The sequence below is a fragment of the Ostrinia nubilalis genome, chromosome 6 (genome assembly GCF_963855985.1).
Source record: "Ostrinia nubilalis chromosome 6, ilOstNubi1.1, whole genome shotgun sequence".
NCBI lineage: Eukaryota > Metazoa > Arthropoda > Insecta > Lepidoptera > Crambidae > Ostrinia > Ostrinia nubilalis.
This window is the reverse complement of record NC_087093.1, coordinates 8,814,528-8,825,553: the sequence shown is the minus strand read 5'-3', so window position 1 is coordinate 8,825,553 and position 11,026 is coordinate 8,814,528. Positions and strand designations below refer to the sequence as shown.

At 38.3% G+C, this 11,026-nt stretch overlaps 1 protein-coding gene across 1 annotated transcript; it reads right to left on the bottom strand.

Moving 5' to 3' along the window:
* Nucleotides 1–7,071: 7,071 nt before the first annotated feature.
* Nucleotides 7,072–9,791, bottom strand: LOC135072940 (leucine-rich repeat-containing protein 24). Its single transcript, XM_063966954.1, has one exon. The coding sequence runs from the start codon at nucleotides 9,565–9,567 to the stop codon at nucleotides 7,615–7,617; it is 1,953 nt and encodes a 650-aa protein (XP_063823024.1). The 5' UTR covers nucleotides 9,568–9,791; the 3' UTR covers nucleotides 7,072–7,614.
* Nucleotides 9,792–11,026: the final 1,235 nt, after the last annotated feature.

Sequence of the window (11,026 nt, the reverse complement as noted above, 5' to 3'; positions counted from 1 at the left end):
CTTAAATAAAAGCTTTGTTTTATATACAAATTAAACTTTTTTTTCCTTGTCAATAAATTTGTGGAATTTTCGTTAGTGTTTCATATCCGTATCGAGGCTTACGAATGCTTAAACCTCGTATTTGAAGTAGTTCCTATTTCATATTATTAACATTTGTTTCAACATAACACAATCATACACTAACCGGTTAAACAACACCCTTTAAAGCTTTTTCATACAAAGAAACTACAGCTCTTCAAAATAAAATCCAATCCTACTCACGTTTTTTGCAGTCACTGAATAGTGTAGTTTCGAATAACACAGGCGGGACTTGGCCGCCTACTTTACCTGTAGTTCACAGCTTTGTTTATTAAAATTTTACGCAGCCATTATGAAAATATTCCAGGACGCTTCACAAATTTTAACCCAGACGCCAGAAAGTTACCCACTTTTAAGCCCGACGGTCAAAAGTTAACAATTCCCAAAGCGATTTCACTCTATCATTAGGTCCAACATGTTAATACCTTCGTTAACCACTTTAAACTTTATAAATAAGATAGGTAAATAATTAAGTAACGTATGGTATGAATAATTATGACGCAGAAAATGTATCATTACAAGTTACAACTCTTCATCAATACCTACATTCTGGATAAAAAATTCACGTCCAAAATTAAATACAGGCATCGGCGAATGTGAATGTGTACATTGTAAATAAACTTACCTATTAAAAAATTCATTTCCAATTTATATCTGTTGGTATAAAATAGACATACGGTTAAACGGAGCGCACACGGTTGCCTTTAATAATGTCCGAACTTGTCAATAAAGTAAAAATAACATCAGTTTCCCGGCTCTGCGACAGTGCCGCCAATAGAGTCGCCGCCAGCGATTTACATCGCAATAAGCTTTTTTTTATTTCGTTAACAATTCACAACGCCCATCGAAAATTCATTCTCACCTAAAGCCGTACCTAAAGGCCTCACTTTGACCAAGGTATTGTTAAATTCTGAATGAATTCTGTACTTTGGAGGGCTCTCTTGTAAATCAGCAACCCTTTGGTCCACGTGTATGACTTAGATTTTGTTTTTATTTTGAAAGATTTTCCTATTAGGTACTTACGTGATCATAATAACGCGTGTGATGATTTATTACTTTATCGCCTTTCGAGAAGTGTTTCAAGGAAAACAAAAAAATCCTTTGCTCCGCCTCCGTATCCGAAACGAAGACATAATCTTTCTCCGTACCTTTCATCTCAATCTGTCCAACCGTAAACACTAACATTCGCTACAAATAAATATTTATAGAATTTAAGAGTAATTTACATATCATGAAGCGACGTGGGCGGAAGGTTTTCTATTTGATGTGATGTTGAATAGGTCTCTCAAAAAGTTTGGGAATTATCGCGTAACCACACAAAGACTGAAGCAAATGTACGTAATTGAAATATAATATTTGTCGGCCGTTTGGTGTAGTGGTTCGAAACGGACTACTATTCCGGAGGTAGCGGGTTCGATTCCCGCACAGTACAAACATTTGTGTGCATGAACATATTTGTTTGTATTAGACTGGGTATTTTCTATGTATAATAAGTATGTATTTACAAAAAAAAAAGTATTTAAGTATGTTTATATCCGTTGTCTAGTACCCATAGTACAAGCTTTGCTTAGTTTGAGACTAGAAGCGCAGTGTAAAATGTCCAAGGATATTTATTATTATTATTATTTGATATTGAAATATTCGATATACTTTTCTATAAGCCCCTCAGATATGGCCCAACTATAAAAAGGCAGTTTATCATTGTGGGCCCTGACAATATCCTCTGATCCAATCCACCGCCTGATTAATCGGCGAACGTCGAATCGACAGACGCTCGCGACTGATGACTTTAGACGACGTCGGGCTTAAAAGACCATTACAGACTGGGGGAACTTGGGCGTTTACATAAAATTTTTGTCAGTGCTTAAAATAATGATAAATAAATAAAAAGCGTGCCTTTGAAAAAGCTAGCTTTTTATTAAAAATAGCTAGCTCTTTTCTCGCGCAAAGGCTAAGTAAGGCAATGTAGTCAGAATCTTTGCCTTTTTGCGTCACAGACACGCTTTGTTTCTGAGTTGACAGTATTTGTACTTTGTAGTTTTAAATGTACCTACTTAGGCAGAAAGTGTGAAGTGTGTGTGTAGGTAGGAAGTACTACACTATCGATATTGCGTTGGTGAAATTAATAAACTCTACTTTATTTACATTGTTTTATTATTTATTACGTGCATCTCAGCAATTTGCCAGCCATGCAATGTTGGTATCCTATAGAAGCTAAGGGAATATCGTCCCAGAAATATTTCACAATCTATTAGACTTGTTTCTCCGAACGGGACATATTGGGCCGGAGATCTGTAAATATGCCACCAACTCCACTCAATAACTTCAGGTGGGCAGTTTTCGAGGAAATACGGCTTTGAAACTAACGGTTTGCAAATACGATGTATTTTTTTAATAAAAATTTGACCAATAAACCCCGGCTTTGCGTCTCTACCGTATCAAATCCCTAGCGCACTTTATTCTAATCTGGTGATTGTCGCAACGAATAATTTTCGTAGTATTTAGCTAGATAAGTACATTTGACTACCAATGAAGGTATTTCGTACAATTTAAGGCGGATTCATACCGAGGAATGTGCATTAGACCTTCCACGAGGTGCTGGTAAAAATGTATGTCATATGTCTTAGTTTATTGTCAGTTCGTAGATATAATATAATACATAATAATAAGTTAGTAATAAAAAGATATTTCACTCGTAGTCAGTCACTAATCCCAACTAATATTATAAATGCGAAAGTAACTCTGTCTGTCTGTCTGTCTGTTACGCTTTCCCGCTTAAACCTCGCAACCGATTTTGATGAAATTTGGCATAGAGATAGTTTGAGTCCCGGGAAAGAACATAGGATAGTTTTTATCCCGGTTTTTGAAACAGGGACGCGCGCGATAAAGTTTTTCTGTGACAGACAAAATTCCACGCGGGCGAAGCCGCGGGCGGAAAGCTAGTAATGAACATATTTCCCCGTCAATATTTCAAATACTCAACTCAATAACATTTCGATCGACTCTTTTAACAGCACAAAAATTCATATTGCTCGAAAGACGTGCACTTACACGTAAACGATTTTGCATGGTACCTGGTAAGTTAGTGCCGCGAAGACAAGCTTTTGCGTGTCAAATCGAACGTACCGCAGTTTTTAAGCTGCACTTATTTACTGAGGGAAATATGGAAACAACTTTCTATGACTGATAATATTGGCCGTTTAGTCACAGATATATTATGTTCGTAGCGGATCATACCAATATGACTACGGGTTTATTTTACTATTCTGCTCTATGGGTGTGAAACGTGGAAGGACACCAAGGTTATTTCGCACCAGCTGCAGGTCTTCATCAACCGCTGCCTTCACCGAATTCTCGGCATATACTGGCCCGAGAAAATCTCCAACGTCGAGCTATTGGAACGCTGCCACGAAATTCCGATCGACCAGCAGATCAAGCGCCGCAATTGGAACTGGATTGGCCACACTCTCCGAAGGTCGTGGTCGCCCCACTGTAGCAGACGAGGCGAAGAAAATCGGCAAGACCTGGAGCGAGATCAAGCGCGAAGCTCAAGACCGAACGCGATGGAGGACTGTTGTGGACGCCCTCTGCCCCATCTAGGGGACATAGGACCTTAAGTCAAGTAAGTCAAGGAAGTTTACGTAAAAAAGCTCTTCTACAAACGTTATATTACCGAATCATTGCATAATTACTATTGCTTATTATGAATTATGAACATAACAAGTTACAGTTAAAGAAATTACATAAACCTAACAAACTAGAGGCAATTAAGTAAGTAATTAATATGAATGTTATTTTATATCTAAAATAATTTTGATGCCGATGGAATGGCCGATGGAATGGAACTAATGACGCCACTGTCGTCAATGTACTATTATGGTCTAATTTCTCTACAAGCTAAACCTGCAATTACGAAATCGGGACAGAGATAAAGTTTCAGCCTATTAACAAAATGAACGCATGACCTACATATATTTTGACAGCTGTTTTAATATGCTACAGTCTACATTTCACTGTTTGAAGGGAATTTTTTTTTTTATTAACTTACTAACATTTTATTATATCCGTACCTAAAAGTGATTACCTACGTGCGTAATCACCAAAATAAATACCAAGTATTTAACTTGCTGAACGAATTTGAAAACCACAAAACAGCACGTAACCTTTTCAAGGCTGTTAATGGTTCTTGGAACAAACTCTCATTATATTATTTCGTGATCAAAAATAATAATTTTGTCAACAAAATTGAGTCTTTACTATATCAAATAATATTTTCGGTTACACAGACTCAAAACGCTTTTTGAAACATGTTCTCTTCTCAGTAATAAGATCTTTACCGAACAAAATAACACATATACCTAACAATAAAATATTGTAACAAATATCTGGATTCTTTTGAAATGTAAGTGTACAAATCTTACTTGTATTTTAATTTTAAATATTTTGTATCTGTGATAGTTTCTTTTCAATCCAAGTAAGTACTCGTATGTATTTATGAAACTCTTTAAGACATTCCTAACTACTGAATACTTTATAGAAAGATTACCAGTCTTTTCAAATAAATAGTGTAGAGTAAAAATGAAACTTAACGAAGAGTTCAATCTCCATAATCCTTGTGTACGTATATCCAATATAATAATTATAGACTATGTATTAGTTTAGTCTCTCCTTCCCTTAAATTACTAAGGACGGCGTTTCCTAAACTGTGCGTCATGATGACCCATGGGATTGCAGTTTTAGGTCGGCTCTCAATTGACAACACAAAAATGAAACCGTCAGCTTTAAACTTTAAATCGATTTCGTTAAAGTATTTATTACACGAGCTACGTCCGTGAGTAGGCTGTATCTGTTCCTTATTTATTAGATGCTATTTACGAGCCCCAACCCAACTCAAAATGTGTAATGGGACACTCAAAGCTGTATTTTTGTCTTAAAGAGGTCATCTATGGAAAAGGTTGAAAACCAATGGCAAAGGTCAAGATTGCTGAATGTAATAAAGATACTCTACCTACTTCCAGAGTAAATAGAGGAAAATACACACAGAGACGCTACGCGCAATCTTTAGTACGAGTAATGTTACCAATAATGCGAGTGGGCATGCTTTTGCTTTTTAATATGGGTAGGTATATTTCTTGCAACTCATGAAGGCGAGTGAAATTTACTTGTGTGTGTACGTGTATATGCACATAACGATAGTATAATGTCTGAAAAGCAAACAGTAGCGAGCCACCACACATGTAAAGCTCACTCGCCTTCGTGAATTGCAACAACTATACCTACTACCACAGGTACTGCCTATTTCGTCATGACTATTTTACTGACCTAGTAAAAATCGTCTTCGAACTGGACTTAAGAAATAAAAGTTATAAAATGTAACTTATTCAAACGTACATTACATGTGATACCAATCCAATATACCAATCTCTATTGACATGCATCGAATCTTTGATGTTTGTACGGATTATGTAATAAATAAATGTGTAAAGCTTACCTTATTTAGATACGAAATATTCCGTCCTTTCAAAGACTACAATCCACGGAAAAGTCCTTTTTGAGGTTCAAACTGGCTCTTCATTCCTCCCGTTTCATAGAAAGTTTCGGCTTCAAGAGCAGTTTGAACAAATATCTATTCCAATCTAAATACTATTTTTAGATACCAGATTAAATGACAGATTCCGCAAACTAATATTTTGTTAAAAGTTATTTGTATCACGTTAATGAAACACAATTTTAAACCAATCTTATTAAATCACCGTCAAATTAATTGGATCAATTTTATGCGATATTTTAATTTCAAATTTTCCCCCAATATTAAATGTTTATTTAATTTAAATTTTATTTACACCTCTTACAAAAGACACCTAGGTAACAATTTAATTTAATTATGAAATCTTGACTGAAAGAATTTTTCAATTAAATCACATAACTTTCTAAAAAGCGAAATTTTGGCGGAACAAACAATATAGAAATACCCATAACATAAGAAAGCACAATTGAAAATATTAAACAATCAAGATAGGCGGCCATTGTTAGCGGCGCGCGCCCAAACATCATTACCGTCCGCGAAAGTCTCCGCTTACACGAGAAGAAAGCGCGCGCAGTACGCAAATACGATTATTATCACAATATTTTGTTTATTGTTTACTTCAATCGCATTGTTCCATCTTTATGACGACATTTCATATCAAATGAAAACGGTGAAAGCCGGAATAAACTGCTAAAATTACACTTATTTCACGCAGCGGCTGCAAACTTTTTCTAAAAATGCTAAGACGTGAAAGCAATTTGTATTCTTATTACGAATGTCATCAAACTTACCATCGCCTAACAATACCATTGTTTAAAAGAAATCTCAAAAATTCATCTCAAAGCTGGTATAGAATAACGAAGCGTAATCAATTAAGAAGAAACTAATGAGTTCATTAACTAATAGACAGTTATACTAATGATCACCAATTTGCAACGACTTGTTAGATAAATAAAAAGATTGGTAAATAAATTAAATTCATCTCTGATTAATCGCATACAGATAATAACGGCTACCATAAATTTTATCTTTCTGTTGATTGAAATAAAGATCGCTTATTAAGACTGATAGTGCTTTGTAAGCAATAAAAAGATTTAAACTGAGTTCTGTCAACCAAAAATCACGTTTCGAAGAAACTCCGGACTCCATTGAACCCGTTTAAGGTTTGGTTCTAATAAAAACTGAATTGAACGGAAATGAAATAACGCTAACCGGTTTTTCTCCGGTGCGTCGGGAGCAAGGCCTGAGCTTCTATTATTTTTTGTGTCGCGCAGGCTGCGGCTTTCTTTATATTATGCAGGTATAAGGATGACTGGTCAGTTGAAACTCTTAAATACTCTTAATTCTAAGCCATCGTCATAATTGTCGCTAAAATTGTAATTCTAATCTACCTAAAGTGTAAACCTGTGGCTTTAAATTTGTACCTGCCTTATTTTTGAGGTGTCATAATAAAGTGAAACAAAATGTACAGTTCAAAATCGCCTTTTTAATTTTTCTTTCATTTAACTTCTAAACTCTTTTTTCGAACATATAATTAACACATCCATTATTATCGTACATCAAGTAACATTGATCGTGCATTACAGTATAGTAATCATAACGTTACTATCAGGGGCTTTTAACATCTTTGGATAGTTAGAACATGTCTTTCTTACACTGTAGATATTATTTATATTGATTTCATGCAACATCTTACCAGAAATTTAACAATCACGATATATTTTATACTCAATATTTTAAATAATTTGGCGATCATAAACAATACCTTCCATATCACGTATAATTTACACTTACATCCTTCAACTAATCAGTCGCGGACCCATCACATTGGGATCCAATTCCCGTTATTTTTTATCTAAATAAATTATATAATACAAAAAATATTACACTAACAACCTGTGTAGGTATAGATTACACATACCATACGTATAGACGATTTCTAGCTTATAAGATACAAATGTACAATTGTGACATGTCGTTCAGATATGTAACAATGAGTCCGTTACACTTTAGACATCTGTAGCACAGCCGTCCTGGAAGCCCTCATCCGCGGAGGGCCTGGTGATGGTGAGCACACGCTTGAGCGCGGCCACGGGCGGCAGCACGGGCGGCGCGCGCTGCCACACGCGCAGCGTGCGCGCGCCGCCCACCGGCAGCCCGTAGTCCGGCGGGTACGGGCCCTCACCCGCCGGCGCCGGCGACGCCGGGACCGCCGCCACCGCGTGCGACCGCGGAAACGTCCTGCTCATGTACCCCAACTCCTCCTGAGAACCGTCCACGCTGCAGTTCTCTATGATGGGCGTTCGATCATTGTAGTACGCCGGTATTGCTGAGCTTATCGCGCGAGAGAGATTGCCCGCCTGATTCATTTTCATTTGGTCCCACAGACCAGAAGGGTATAATGAGTCTGAGGCCTCGCGTGCGTACTCTCCGCTCCCTGGCCTCGCAGCGCTGTCAGGCCGCGTGTCATTGATAAGATCGGGGTCAATACTCGCCGATACTGTAGGAGATACCACCACCGGCCCACCGGCAGTTACGACACTTCCTCTGCCTTCGTAGTGATTGGTAGTGTACGGAATGTCATTAGCTCTGGGTGGCTTTATAACTGGATTACATTTAGGATCACTGTAATTGTTGGACTCCTGTCTGTTAGCCAATACTGCGACATGTGGTCTATCTGTCGTCGTTGGGTGCACTTCGTTTCCAGACACGACACGGTCTAATGTATTCGGCGTTTTGCTTTCGCAAGCGGGGACTGGTCGAAATCGCACGAATGTAATAAGCAGTGCTAAAGAGACGACAACAATGATCAAAAACAATGCAGCTCCCAAGCTTGCAATTTGTGCGCTTCCCAGTGATGCCATTCCAGCAGGCATCTGGGTCACGTGTACTGTGAAATTGGCTTCGGCATTTCCACCTTTGTTTTCTGCGACACAATAAAATTCACTCGAGTCAGATTCTTGTGTATTGGTGAGTATTAAAATAGACTTCTTCTTGACATCTCCTTCTTCAAATATATGTATTCTTTGATGGCTATTAAATGTGCTTCCATTTTGCAGTAACCTCCCATTCCAGTACCAGTTGATATTTGCACTAGGCACAGCTTCCGTTTTGCAAGTAACAGTAGCGTTTTCCCCTACACCGGCCTCAATGTGTCGGCTTACCGGCAAAATTTCCGGTTTACACGCAAACTCTTCAATTGGTAACTCTGAAAAAGGTCGATTGGCCAGCCGCGTAGGCGCCGAGCAGCTTGGAGTAGTTAGTAACTTATGTTTTGCTAACCACAACTTAAGTTCTCGAAGACGACAATCACAAGTCCATAGATTATCTGATAACTCGATCGCTCTAAGCTTCTCTATTTTCTCAAGAGAACTCAGCGGCAAATCACGAAGTTTGTTGTGATTTAGTTTCAGTGACTCTAGTGACCGCAAATTTCTGAATGCATCTGAAGCAATGTCTCTAATGTCGCATCTCGACAAATCTAGTTTAACGACACTTCCAAGATTACTCAAAGCATTTGAGTGAACTTTTAGTATTGGATTTTGAGCCATCGTCAAATCCCTTAGGAAAGGAGCGTCTTTGAAACTGTTTGACGGTATTTGAGTGAGTAAATTGTGTGAAAGATCTAACTCAACTAAATTGGTGAGGCCTTTAAAAGCTCTATCATGTATTTGGCCAATATTGCAATTCCGTAGATAAACTCTTTGTAAGTTAACGAGTCCAGTTTTAGCAAAAGCTTCTTGAGGAAGTATCTGCAAATTGTTTATTGATAAGTCTAAGACCTGCGTGGCTGGGTCCACAGGCTCGGGCACGGTGATGAGCGCCCGATCAACGCACTCCACGGTCTGCTTGCCGCCTTTCCACTTGCATGCACACACAGCTGGACAAGATCCGGGAGGCGCTATGCCAGCTAAAGTTGTTTCCCACAGCATTACACTAATCGTCACTATAAACCACCTCATTTTGATTCAATCCAATATAAGTTCGATGGTAACTTTCACTTTAACATAATTGTCCATTTAACGTCACTTTCAAACCATCACTAAAATCCACAGTTATTAAATCCTTAGTAAAATGTTGGTTCTGTATTCCGGCATCGTATCACATCACAGATCGCGAAAGTTGGCAACCGGCACATGACGGCACGACGCGCGCTCGCGACGGCTGTAAATCAACTGCTGAGAGGGAGGGATCGTCGGCTCGTCTCGGTAGAGAGCTCGACGCATGCGCGTTGGCGGCGCCCCTCGCCCCTCTCTGCGGCTTCACCCAACTGCCGAGTTGAGTAGCCATGCTCGAAGGGAACTGTTGAAAGAATTCCAAAAGTGTAATTTTGTACCTGGCTGTGGCTGAGGGCACGGCCGAGCATCCCGCTCGCCAGAGCGTCACGTTCATTCATAAATACCTGAGCCGCGGGGACGATAGTTTCAATACGGACCGGAGAGGCAACAATGGTACCTATTATGCCCGCTCGGCTGCGGCACGCAAAGCGCACCGATTGTTATACAATACACATCTTTTTGTTGCGATCACGTCTGGGTAGGGCGTCAGGTACACAACTAATTATGAATAGGAAGATCAAAGCGGTAGGCAGGTATTCGCCAACAATAACACAGGATGTGTCGCACAAAGACTACGACATTTTCATTCATAATTTCCTTGAATGAATGTAAATAGTAACTGACATTTTAAAATTGTTTGTACTATTCAATGAATGAGTACTGCACTAGTGGAATGCTAGCAAAAGGTACTTAAAGTAGGTAGTCGAATTTCGGTTAAGAGTTCCCAAGATAACAGTTATGGCTGTCATATAAAATTTCTGATGTCTTTCTCTCAATTATGAACTAATTTACATTATTAACAACTTGCATCCTACTACTTGGGTAGTGTAATAACAGATTCCCAGAAAGTTACATATCTATAGGATATTGTTTTTTCAGTGATGATTATAATAGACACATTCTGTAAAATCATAGAAGTTTCATCCTGCACCGCAATTTTGCCATAACAAAGGCCATTTAAGCTACTTTACCCACAAGTTATATTTAGATGAACATGATTAGTTTTGGTAACTGATTAAATGCACAATCCGTATGGACAGAATAATTCGAAATAATCGCTATTTACGCATGCAAATAACCTAATGCATCTCTGATGTGTGTATTTGGTTTGATTTTAGATTTAAGCCAAAAAACACTTTCAGCTATAGGATCTACTTTGGTTAAATGCTAAGGACATGAAAAAAGTGCATATGTATTAGTAATAATAAAACGGCTCTAGGTCAGTCACTGATCTCTGCACTGTCCATCTATATCAATTAAAAACATTTTAGCCAAGTTGTAAACAAAGTCTCTCAGGAGATCTGAAACAAAGGCCGGCTGTGGCTATTTTTAGATTCAGAAGCTGCATTACACCGCGGATGTT

Bases quoted from the DNA above. Each gene is read 5' to 3' on its own strand.
- LOC135072940 (XM_063966954.1), bottom strand. From the start codon at position 9,567: ATGAGGTGGTTTATAGTGACGATTAGTGTAATGCTGTGGGAAACAACT.